The sequence below is a fragment of the Mauremys mutica genome, chromosome 8 (genome assembly GCF_020497125.1).
Source record: "Mauremys mutica isolate MM-2020 ecotype Southern chromosome 8, ASM2049712v1, whole genome shotgun sequence".
Lineage (NCBI taxonomy): Eukaryota > Metazoa > Chordata > Testudines > Geoemydidae > Mauremys > Mauremys mutica.
The window spans coordinates 10,357,253-10,370,157 of NC_059079.1; the positions used below are offsets into that span (position 1 = coordinate 10,357,253).

The window sequence follows — 12,905 nt, forward strand, 5'->3', positions numbered from 1 at the left end:
GTAACAGGCTTAAATTGCAGCAAGGGAAATACAGGTTAGACAATAGGAAAAACTTTCTAACTGTAAGGGTAGTTAAGCAGTGGAACAAATTACCTAGGGAGGTTTTGGAATCTCTGTCACTAGAGGTTTTTAAGAACAGGTTAGATAAACACCTGTCAGGGATGGTCTAAATAATACTTAGTCCTGCCTCAGTGCATAGGACTGGACTAGGTGACCATCAAGGTCCCTGCTAGTCCTCCATTTTTATGGTTCTTTTTCCCTCTCTCTTTCAGGATTTTATAAAGATTCCTATTACCACACCTATTACCTAAGGTCCTGGCAAAATGAATGAGTGGAAAGCTCATGTCATACAGATGTTTTCCTTTCACTTAACCCCGGACAGGGTAGTGTGACTTGTATATTCATATTCTGTATGCAGTTTTTCTGTGTCTGTGTCTCACTGTCATTGTTCCTATGGGAAGACTCCTAACTGAGGCCTGGTCTATACACACAGTTGTACTGTTTGACTAAAGGTGTGATTTTGTACTGATTTAGTTAAACCAACATCACTTTGTGTGTTGACACTATTAGTTTAAACCTGGCTTATATCAAGTTACCTTGCTTTGGTAAATATACAGGCACAAGCTAAACTGATATTACCAGTTTAAACTGATACAAGAACATGCACACAAAAGTTGTACCAGTTTAATGAACTGATTTAATTTACACTGGTGCAACTTGTCTGTTGTCAAGCCTTAAGACTAGCAATTCTAACTATGCTTTCTCCAAAAGCATTCTTTCCTCTGATCACAGATTGCACAGAATCCATGTAGAGTGTGCAACTTGCAGTTCTGAAGTCAATTGCTTTCAAGAGTACTCAAAATACAGGACATTTAACTTGGAGAATAGTGAAAGAAGCTCTCCTCTGATATACTTGGCATTTTGATAGTTTATCAAGTGTCAGGAGGTAGCCGTGTTAGTGTTGACAGGGCCAATTCGATCAGGGTGGATGTAGTCCACTCCCAATAATAGATGAGGAGGTGTCAATTCCAGGAGAGGCAACGCTGCTTTTCTAATGAGCCAGCCACTACCAGTCCCTATTCAAGCCCAAATTAATGGTGTTAAATTTGCAAATGAATTTTAGTTCTGCTGTTTCTCTTTGAATTCTGTTTCTGAAGTTTTTTTGTTCAAGTATAGCTACTTTTAAATCTGTTATAGAATGTCCAGGAAGATTGAAGTGTTCTCCTACTGGCTTTTGTATGTTACCATTCCTCATGGTATGTTGGCCCTGTCAACACTGGTTCTCCACTTGTGAGGTAACTCCCTTCTCTTCATGTGTCATTATATAATGCCTGCATCTGTAATTTTCACTCCATGCATCTGAAGAAGTGGTTTTTTTACCCACGAAAGCTTATGCCCAAATAAATCTGTTAGTCTTTAAGGTGCCACCAGACTCCTTGTTGATAGTTTGTGAGACTCTGATGAGGACATTTGTAACTGAGTCAGAAGAAAGCTTCACAGTTCTTAGCTACAACTATGGGCAGCGGGTGAAGCTTCCACTGGGGTAAGCTAGCTCCCTGTCCCGCCTCTTCTGCCTGCAGCCCCACCCACACTCCTCCCCAGGTCCTGCCCCTCCCCACTCAGTCCCGACCCCACGCCACTGCTTGCTGCATCCCTCCTCTCCTCTCTCCTCCCCCCTACCTATGTCCCTCCTTTCCTCCACCCCACCTCTCCCCCGAGACCTCTGCCACTCGCATTCTCCACATCCCTCCATGTCCCTGCGGGGGTGGGGAGGTGAGGAAGGACATGGCGAGCAGGGGGCAGGGGAGGTCTGGCAGGGGAAGGCAGTGGAGGAGAGGAGGGATGCAGTGGTTGGGGGGGGCCTTATGGGGGAGGAGACAAGTGGATCAGTGGGGCGGGGGAGGACCTCGTGTGGGAGGAGGGTGGAGGAGAGGAGGGATGCGGTGAGTGGCGGGGACCTCTGGAGGTGGTGGGTGGAGTGGAGGAGAGGAGGGACACACCAGACGGCAGCGGGGACCTCATGGAACGGGGGGGACAGGGAGGGGAAGAGGCAGAGCACAGAGGGGCCACCACGGCCCAGGTGTCCTGCGGCAGGGCAGCGGCGGCTGCGCTGGGGAAGGCTTAGCTTTCTCTGGCCTACTGTACCCACTGCCCATGGCTACAGCAGTACAGTAACCCTGAACATTATTTGGCAAACCAGTGACTAAAGATGCCTACAATGATCAAGGCACAGATTAAGCAGCCTGATAATTCTTCAGCTACCCTTATAACTGCTTCATGCTTTAGCCATATAGTGAATTCAGATACAGTCCAAATCATGTTGCATGTTCTGCTCATGACCTCTGATCCTATTAAGAGTGAAATCTTCTCCATTAATAAACCTGTTCAAATGCATTATGGGGTAGCACTAAGCACATCATCCTTACTTTAAGACTGATAGCACAGAGATGTATCACAAGAAGGTATTTCTAGTTTAATGAAAGATACCGCAATTCACATCTGCACTAATATATGAAAAGGTCACTGCACACAAACTGTGATTAATGGAGAGAAGGCCACTGGCTTTGTGGAAAGAACATGATGGTTATGCAGAAGAATCAGGTTTTGGCAGAACCTTTAGATTTGTGCGCCGAGGGGTTAGCATTACATAAATGATTTTTAGTTGCTGGAGGGTGGTTCAGGAGAGTGGGTGAGGTTTATGTGACTAGTGTGATGTCATGGTTTGGGAGGTGGTTCTTCAGATCTGCATGGAGGCAAAAACCATGTGCGACTGCCTGATGGGGTTCAGCCATATCAAGAATAAAATGGTGGCTAAAACCAAACAAGTTGGGGGAAAGCCAAGTATTAATGACAAAAGACTATATTGTAGCTTTTAGCTTCCAGCCCACATTGGGAGATGCCAAAGGAGAACATTCTAGAGGCAGCCTGGCTGATTCAGCCAGAATTCCTTCAGGGCACTGGGAAGTGAATGCTTGAGTAAGGATTGTTAACAACTATTTACAGGGTGCAGCCCAACCTCTGGTGCTGACTCAGTTCCAGCAAAAAAAAAAGGCCTATGCCTCAGACCCCCCGCTTTCCTTGTCCACCACCTCCTCCTCCTCACATCCGTGGTGTGGATGTGTGTGGTGGTGAGGTCTCTGCTGAGAATGGGATGCAGCTCTTTGTAAAAGTAGCAGGTCTGTGGCTTGGCACCAGATAGATTGTTGGCCTCCCTGGCCTTCTGGTATGCCTGCCACAGATCCTTGGCTTTCATGTGATGCTGCTGATAGTCCCTGTCATACCCCTTCTCCTGCATCCCCTGAGCAATCTGCTCATAGATGTCAACATTCATACAGCTCTGTTCAGATCTGCAGCTGTACAGCCTCGTCTCCCCGCAGGCCCAGGAGTTGCAGTGTCTCCTATCTACTCCAGGCAGGAGCACGTCTGGAGCATGTTGCCAGCACAGTCAGCTGGGCAGTTGCACTCAACAATGGAGATCTGCCAGGTATGTTTGCCAAGCTGGGTGATCAGGAAAAGGAATTTCAAAAATTCACAAGGATTTAAAGGAGAGGGAGGTCTTCCAGTCTTCATGACCTCTGGGCAGTGAAGTTCACAATGGTGACCAGAGTGGTCAGTGTGGGGCATTGTGGGACAGCTTCTGGAGGACAGTTAGGGTTGACATAAGTAACACAGTGTCTCAACTTGCACTTCATAGACTATGACTCTACACTGCTTGGGGAGGTGGTGTTATTATGTTGGTGTAACAGGGCACTTACATAAGTGGAAGACAAATTTAAGTGAAGACACATGCTCAACTTGGTTGGCATAAACTGCCTTGCATCAACCTAACTTTGTAGTGTAGACCAGGCATGAAATGATGGTAAAGAGTCTGTTCCCTCAGTACAACCAGTACTGACCAGGCTTTCAGACTCCCATACCGTATATGAGAAACTATCAAATGAGATCACAAACTTTAGGTAGAGGCTTCCTAGGACACATTATTATGTGCATTTGTTCTGTTTTACTAACTCAAGGAAAGCAATTGTTGCCAGAACGGGATGGTTCCTAGGTCCTTCATTCTCACGTTACCCTTTGTTATGTCTCTCTAGGAAGGTATGACCAGTCTTTCTCTCTCTCACACCAGAGTGCCACATCACCCTCCTTGCTGTTCCACAAGAAAAGTCATATTCACACAACACACAGTAAACCTGTGGAACTCCTTGCCAAAGGATGTTGCGAAGGCCAAGACTATAACAGGGTTCCAAAAAGAACTAGATAAATTCATGGAGGCTATTAGCCAGGATGGGCAGGGATGGTGTTCCTAGCCTCTGTTTGCCAGAAGCTGGGAATGGGTGACAGGGGATGGATCACTTGATGATTACCTGTTCTGTTCATTTCCTCTGGGGCACCTGGCATTGGCCACTGTCGGAAGACAGGATACTTTGGTCTTACCCAGCATGGCCATTCTTATGTTCTTATTCCTTAACTGGAAAACCAAGTGGCCCCATCACATATGCAGTGGTATGATTCTGTAGATGACCAAAGGAGGTCTGAAGTGTGAGCGTACAACTCCAGAATTAATTCTCTAAATTCTCTAAATATCAGTAGTTGGGATTAATTGGCCAAAATGCCCATTAGACTTTTGGAGCTCTGAGTGGTCACTTGAGAATGCAAAACAACTATTAACAGGAGGGACTCTTCTTTAGTTCATGATTCCACATATTTCCAGTGATATGATTCATACCTCTGCTTGTGAGTTTAACAGCTAATTAAGTATGGAGTTCCTCTTTATTTAGGCATAAATCTGCAGTAGTTTCTAATCAAAACTGTGTTTAACATGCCTTGATGGAAATGCTCCTTTAGTGTTTGAAGGCTGGACAACATACTGTTATACAGATGGGAAAGTGATGTATAGCTTCTAGTAATATGCTAGAAGTAATGTATAGCTTCTAGTAATATGCTTTCTGCATAATTATAATGACCCTGAGATCTCATAAACACACATTATTAAAGAGAACTGTTATTCAACAGAAACCTGAATTGAACTTGATGCTGACAGTTAATACCAAAACTATCATATTTCCACTGCCAGATAATTCCAGAATAAGTTTTGATGTGCTTTAATGGTGATCATTTAGGGAAACTGTAAAAGTCACATACATGTCTCTATCAGACTCCAGCAAGGTCACTAAAAGCCCTGCAAATCATTCTAGATTCCTTAAATCATTGGGTTGCCTCTTCACAAACTGACAAACCCTTTCTACTATATGACCCATAAGCAGTAAGAGAAGAAAAAGGAGTGATTACAGGAAGCTGTTTTAGAGATTCTTTGGGCTTGCTCTCACTGAAGAGGGAAAAGACCTAGCCCTACAGTTAAGCTGTATATTTTCTGAGTGAAAGCTGTTCTAACATTGTAGTAACATTAAGCTGGGTATACATTCTAGTACCAGATTATGTTTCAGCCATTTATATAGAAGACAGAAATAAAATCAGCATTTTCTCAATGTCAGCTTCAACTTGCAAGCCCAAAGACAGATACTATTTTTTAGCTTAAAATGTAAATTGACCAATGGCTTCATATTTTTCATTGCAAAAGCCAAACTATTTCCAAAGTGTATAATTCAAGAGCCAGGTGTAAATCACTGTAGCTCTACTGAAGTTAATGAAGCTACTCCAATTTATACTTGCTGAAGATCTGGCCCAGAGACTAGTTTTAGGGTTAAACCCTCCCATTCCCCAACAACACTAATTTATTACTCCCCCATTCCCCTCCACCATACACTGAATACAGTTTTAAGTCAGAATTTAAAAAGAATTCTCCATACATCTGAGCACCATCTTACCTGGGCTCTTTGCTGAGAATGTGGCAGCACTGGACAATTAGTCAGTCAGTGCCTTGGGTTTTCAAAGCTTGCTCTCAGCCACTTGCAAATAAGAGGCCTTGAACTGGTCACTGAGGAACTGTAAATGAAGGCGCTGTTGGGCTCCTGATGCCAATGCTCACAAGTCTCCATTCACTTGAGCCTCACCCTATGTTGTGGTGTATAAATAGTGTTGGGATTTTTTAGAAGGGATATAACCTTGTATGCTTTAGGGCATAAACCAACCAATCTGAGAGGGGTTAGGGAGAAGCTGAGCAGATTATTCCATAGCTGTCCACCAGGAGGTTTTTTAACCTTCCTCTGAAGCACCTAGCATTTGCCGCTTTCAGTCAAGTTATTGGACTAGACAGACCCTTGGCCGACCACCACCCTCAACAGTCCCAGGTTTCATGGGACTCTCCCACCTTGACCCACAAACCCTCCTGTCCCACAGAGCTGGCTGGGTTTGGCTCCCCACTCTGGGAGTCGCAACCTGAGCTCTGATGCACTTAGTCACACAGCACTGTTCAGGTTTGGCCTGACCCCAGCACCATGCACCAGGGGACAGGTTGCAACCCCTGGATTGGAGGGCCAAGCCCAGACAGCCCCATGGGACAAGAGCCACAGGAGCTGCCACTATGGGGTGAGAGTGAGGCAGGCTCGCTCGTCAACTCCCCCCCCCACACACACACACTGAGGCCGTTCCCAGGGCAGCCCCTCACACACACACACGTTACACCCCTCTCCCCCAGGGCAGGACTTGGCATGGGTTGATGACCCGGCACCCCTCCGTTGCCCCGTGGTGACCGGACACTGTACAGGTTCCCTTTCGACTGGACTTTCTAGTCGAAAATCAGACACCTGGAAACACTGACACTGGGCCATATTCTCAGTATGATCAGCATATTTTTAGGAACAATCAACACCTCCAACAGGTGCAGGTAATACAAATTTGTCTCCTATGTGCTGTTGCTTCCTCCTGAATATAAGTTTGTTTGCCACATGCTGTTGTCTCCTTCCCTGGTTGTGAAAAAACATTTTCAAAGGAACACAAATAAGAGAAAGCAGCAAAGAGTCCTGTGGCACCTTATAGACTAACAGACGTTTTGGAGCATGAGCTTTCGTGGGTGAATACCCACTTCGTCGGATGCATGTGGGTATTCACCATGTGGGTATTCACCACAAGAGATTCTCCAATCCCTAACCCTGCTCACTGCAACACATGCATTCCTTGGACATAAGGCCTATTAAAGGTTAAAGATATTTTTTTTATCAGAGCCCCTTGTGAAAGTATTGAAAGTTACTCTCTACTCTGTTACACTTTCAGGGCTCGTCCCTCCCCAGCTAAGCTAAGGTGCTTCAAAACGCCATGAAGCATATATTGAAAGTTTCAGTATTATTTTTTCCCCATTAATACTTTATTTGGGTCTTAGGCAGCTTTAACCACATGCACTCTCAGTACAGCAATGATAATGGTTCACTAAGGTTGCAGTGAGTATAATGGAACTGAACCAGGCACCACAGCTGAAAATTGATTAGACCAATTAACCTTTTCCATAGAGTTCATAAAGGTTAATTGGAAACCCTCAGCTAAAGTTTTAAAAACCTCCTATGTCACAGAGGAACCCAAGTTCCATTTTCAAAAGTGATTAGGCTCTTAAATGCCTAAATCACATTTGAAAATGGGATTAGGTGCTTTTGGAAATTTTACCCCTCTTCTTTAGATTTTACCCAGGTTATAATAATGATTGGCTGTGTCCAACTGGCCCGTGAAACCAGCATTTTACTGGGTTGTAGTGGCTCGATAGGGAAGAACCTCAATAACCCATAAGTGTTGTGTGTTACCATATATATATTTTTTGCTGTGAACAAGAGCTTTAAAAATCCACCATTGGAAATAAAATCTTTTATAAAATAATTTTTTTTAAACCCTAAAGGAACTAGCTAGTGGAGTTGTGCAACTTTTTCTCAAGCGCAATTCCATAGTGCAACATTTCTTCTGAATTTCAAATGAATGATGAAGAACATAGTAATACAAAGCAACTGCAGGGAGGTAAGGAAATTACTCCCAACCCACATGAAACAGTCAACAAGCATTGGAGAAGAGATAACTGGCTTAAAAAATAAAAAAGAGGGATTACAATAATTTGTTCCATACCAGTCCTGCACTGCATTAAACGACTCTTCACTGGTGATATCATACATCAGGATGAACCCCATAGCGCCTCGATAATAGGCTGTAGTGATGGTCCTGTATCTCTCTTGTCCAGCAGTATCCTAAATAAAAAATGGAAGTGGTTAGGCTTTGTGGCCCAGGGTCGCAGAAATAAGAACTACAAGTTAGGGTCCTACACCCATATTTAGGCAACTAAATGAGTGTTCTGATTTTCAGAAATGCTGAGTACCCAGCAGCTCCCACTGCAGTAATTGATTTCTGTTTATATTTTAGTATTAATTATGTTTCTGCATTAAGTATGTTCTGATCATGGTATTTTGACGTGTCCTGCTAAAAAAAAAAATACGGGAAAATGTCAACCCTTTAATTGCTGTTCCCTGCCACACGCTCTGTGCAGCAGCAGAATGTTGCAGAGTTCATTGAATGTCAACACTTCCAAGCAGATGAAAATGGGACACCAGTCAAGGGCTATTCTGTGTAAAGAGTGTATAAGAATTTAGCACTGATGAGAGAGTGAAATCTTTGGTTTAGACACAGAGTGGTTGCTGCAAGTGCCTTTTGTGAAAGTGCTGTTTAAAACAGTACTATGTGAAAACACACTAGGAAACATTTAGTGCTCACCAGTAGGGTCTACATGGATCAGTTAATGCACAGCACATTAATGCGCTTTAGAAATCACACCCCAGTAGAGCACATTACCCCACTATGTAGACAAGCCCCTGCCTGGAAGGGCTACCTTGAGGTGGAGACAATAGCTCAGGGTTTGTCTGTACGTTAAACTTATTCAAGATGAAAGTAAAATGTGAATTTTAGGGCTTGTCTACACAGGGACATTCAGGAAAATTAATCTGAATTAACTGAAGGTGTGAATTAGGCAAATAGTATTAAATCCCTGTATCGATACTGTAAAAAGCGACAAAGAGTCCTGTGGCACCTTATAGACTAACAGACGTATTGGAGCATAAGCTTTCGTGGGTGAATACCCACTTCATTGGATGCATGTCAGACTAACAGGGCTACCCCTCTGATGTATGGATACTGTCATTCAGAATTCAAGTGTCTTTAATTCAGATTAGTTTAATTCATGAAGGAAATGCGAGTATCCACCCAGGAATTTTGAAGGAGTGTGTCCACACAGGCATTTAATATGGTCTAACTAATCCACTTTAAAAGTTACTTTGGATTAATTTTGCGCAGTGTCCCCTCGTAGGCAAGCACTCAAATGAAATAACTTCCAGAATAACTTCAGCAGTGTACTTTTATTCTAGAATAAAAGTGCCTTTTTCTGGTTTAGCTCAATCCACTTCCAAAGTGTTTTAAACTAATTTATGTACATATGGATTTATTCAGGAAGTGGGTATTCACCCACGAAATCTTATGCTCCAATACATCTGTTAGTCTTTAAGGTGCCACAGGACTCTTTGTTGCTTTATTCAGGAATAGTTATTCCAGAATATCTATTCAAGAATAATTTCATGTGTAGACAAACCCTCAGTCTCCATGTCCATTCAATTTTTGGCCTATCTGCTGGGACTGTCAATGTGGATATGAAATATTGGTGAGTTTTATGCTGACACATGGCTACAGGAAACCATTTCACATAGGCCATCTGTGACACTGGCAGACCAGGTGGCAGCTCATGCCAAAGTCCCCATGTCTCAACTGAATACTTACAAGTACATAGCTGTAGTCAGTCTGGCTCACCTGTGTGTTAGTATTAGAATTATAAGACTGTGTTTAGACTTTACTGAATGGTCATGAGTTGCTGCATGCATTAATCTCACTTATAACATTGGTAGCCATATTGTAAGGTAATATTTAAGTGGTTGTATTGTGAACCTCTGTGACTGCATAAATCACAAAACAGGAGAGAGACTAATTAGTGTGAAGGGCTGGCCTTCAAGAGTAAGTATTATGACCTTCCCAAAAGGGAAGTTCCATCAATACTAGACATACTGCTGTTGGACATTGCACCTGGAATTTCCTATGTATTGCAACAAGAGGACAAAAGACTTTTGTTATTCTGCTTTCCTCCCTGTGAAGATGACTCTGGCAAGTGGACCGCTCCCATTAGCTGAATTTGCAGCTCTGAGCACATGGCAGGAGGGGAATAAAAGCCCTCCAACAAAAGGAACTTGGAATCTTTATGTTGTTTGAACACGGGGGTGTGGGGGGAAGGTTTTCTAGGCATAAGCAAGAGCTTTCCAGCTACTCAGCCTGTATTTGCCCGAAGGGATGTATAGATCTTGCTGACTACAGACACTTCTATTATCTTTTGAAACTTAAGAATGTAACTCAGTTGTGTATATATGTTAACTAGCTTTAACCTTGTAAATAACTCTTCCTTTTCCTATTTAATACATCTGTATATAGATTATTATACGATTGGCTACAAGCATTGTCTTCGGTATGATTGTGACATACCAGGGTACAATCCAGACTAAGGAGTAGCTGAGTCACCCCTAGCCTGTAACCTCGGGTGCCCTTTACAATGTCTTGCTGCTGTAGCCTCCAGCCTGGACTGCTCACAAACAGCTTCCAGCATGTAAGTCACTCCCAGCTCTGTGTGTGCTGCAACCAGCCAGCCATACCTTGGCTTTTACCAGCCTTCAGAGCAGGTGCTGGCCCACTGGGGGCCCTAAACAGGAATATCTCCCCCCCCCGCCCCCGACACACAATACTAAAACCAGGCAAGTTCTTATAATAAAAAGTGAATAGAGTGGCCCCTGGAGCTGCTTGGAGCCCTAAGCAATTGCTTAGTCTGCTTATGCCTACCACCAGCTCTGCCAGCCTTGGTTATGCTACAGGGTGACACCAACACCCCCCGGGTCCTATGTTGCCCGGCCCTCTCCTGGACAGTGAAAATATGTTGAGTCTATTGTGCCTTCAAAGGAATAATAGCGCACAACTTGCTACCCCAAATGGAGTTATCCAGACACTTGAACACGCTGGATTAGGGAAAACAGTAAAACAAGTTTATTAACTACAGAGAGATTTTAAGTGAGTACAAGTAATGAGGCATAAAAGTCAGAAAAAGTTACAAAACATAAAGATAAAATGCCTACTGGTACCTAACTTAAACTACATTAGAGTCAAAGCAAAGTTTTCTCGCCACATGCTTTCAACAGTCTTACTGACCAAACTCTTTAGGCCAGGACTCTTCTCCCAGAGTCTAACATAGGGGTGGGGGATCTATGGCCCGCAGGCCGGATCCAGCCCGCTGCTTCATTTCATCCGGCCCACGGCAAGTCTCTGCACCATGGGCCAAAAGCCCCGAGCTTCAGTGCCCCCCCCACGGGACTGGAGCCGCAAGCGCCAGCTCGCCAGGTTGCCAGAAGTCCGGTCAGCTCCGCGCAGCTCCCGGCAGCGACCGGCATGTCCCTGTGGCCCTTAGGAGCAGAGGTGATTAGGGAAGCGCCGCCCCCTGCCCCCGCCCCCAGTGCCTGCTCCACAGCTCCCATAGTCGGGAACTTCAGCCAATGGGAGCTGAGGGGGTGGCGCCTGTGGGTGCGGGCAGCACACACAACGCAGAGCCCCATTGCCCCTCCGCCTAGGGGCCGAACATGCAGAGGCTTCTGGGAGCAGCACGGAGTCCCAGCAGGCAGGGAGCCTGCCTTAGCCCTGCGGTGCCGCCAACCAGGAGCCACCTGAAGTAAGCGCTGTCCAGCCAGAGCCCGCACCCCGAACCTCCTGCCCCAGGTCGGAACCCCCTCCCGCACTCCAAAGCCCTTGGCCCCAGCCTGGAGCCCACCCTGTACCCCAAAACTCTCATCCCCAGCCCCACAACAGATCCCGCACCCCCAGCCAGAGCCCTCACCTCTGTCTGCACCCCAACCCTCTGTGTGGCCCGCGACTGATTTTTTTCTGTGCGTCAGTGGACTCTGATAGACCGGGGTGGGGAACCTTTTTTCTAACAGCTGCTTCCTTTGTCTCATCAGATGCAGTGAATGTGATGGGCAGGGAGGGGTGGTGTCTTGGAGTGACTGCCCCTCCTTTCTTATAGTTTCAGTCCCCCTCTTGAAAAACATTTCCAGCTGAGAATTAGGAGACAAAGAGACTATGTAGAACGATATTCCCCGCTGGTTTTTTTCACCTGTTTGAACTTCCTTTGTTTGCCCTCCCTGCTTGATGACTGTTTACTGATTCAATGCAAATTGAGGCAAAACACACATTCCTTCTTTTATTTAGGATAAACCTGACTTCTGCCTGGGTAGGGCTGTGGCATTTGGAAATGTGTTAATATCACCATACAGGATAATCTTATAACTTCACACAGGATGTTCCCACACATATTTTACCAGGACAACACTGACCAGGAAATTACAAGTTTCAAAATGATACCTTACAAGGCATGTTTTGTACAAAGATTATTAAAATAGTATGTAGGGTATGAATACCGGGGTGTATTCTGTCATGGTGATATCTAAGGTGCAATGGACCTGGGGTTAGTGACTGGTCCTTTGGGACTGGGAGTAACCTGAATATTGCTGTCATTCTTGGTGTAAGGGACCATCTATCACAAAAATAAACTTACCTGAGTGATAAGATAGACTACAGTACCAAAGGGGACTGTCTGTTACTTGATGTTAAGGCTGTTATAGTGCCTGATGAGTTTACACTTGATAATTCATTGGTGAAATCTAAATACAGAACTTACCGCCAGTTTGGGGTTTATGCCCTGTTTCCTAAAAGTCTGCCCTGAAGTTGGTACTCACACCCTTGAGTCACTGCAGGCAGCAATACCATCTGATGCCTATTAGGTGAGTGTAACAACTTTTACTCATTACTGAGGTGGCCTAGATTTAACCTAGCACCTAGAGGTGAAAAGGTCTATAATTACCAACCTACTAAACATTCCATTCCTTTGGATCTGCTCCATGAAGCAGGTA

The 12,905-nt window shown here is 44.7% G+C and overlaps 1 protein-coding gene across 5 annotated transcripts in view; it reads right to left on the reverse strand.

Moving 5' to 3' along the window:
- RAB3B (RAB3B, member RAS oncogene family) overlaps window positions 1-12,905 on the reverse strand; it is a 130,951-nt gene that overhangs the window by 22,248 nt on the left and 95,798 nt on the right. For all 5 annotated transcript variants that reach the window (XM_045026139.1, XM_045026138.1, XM_045026137.1 and 2 more), the window contains exon 4: window positions 7,999-8,117. In XM_045026139.1, coding sequence (XP_044882074.1) covers window positions 7,999-8,117 — 119 coding nt within the window. The remainder of the gene's footprint in view (window positions 1-7,998; window positions 8,118-12,905) is intronic.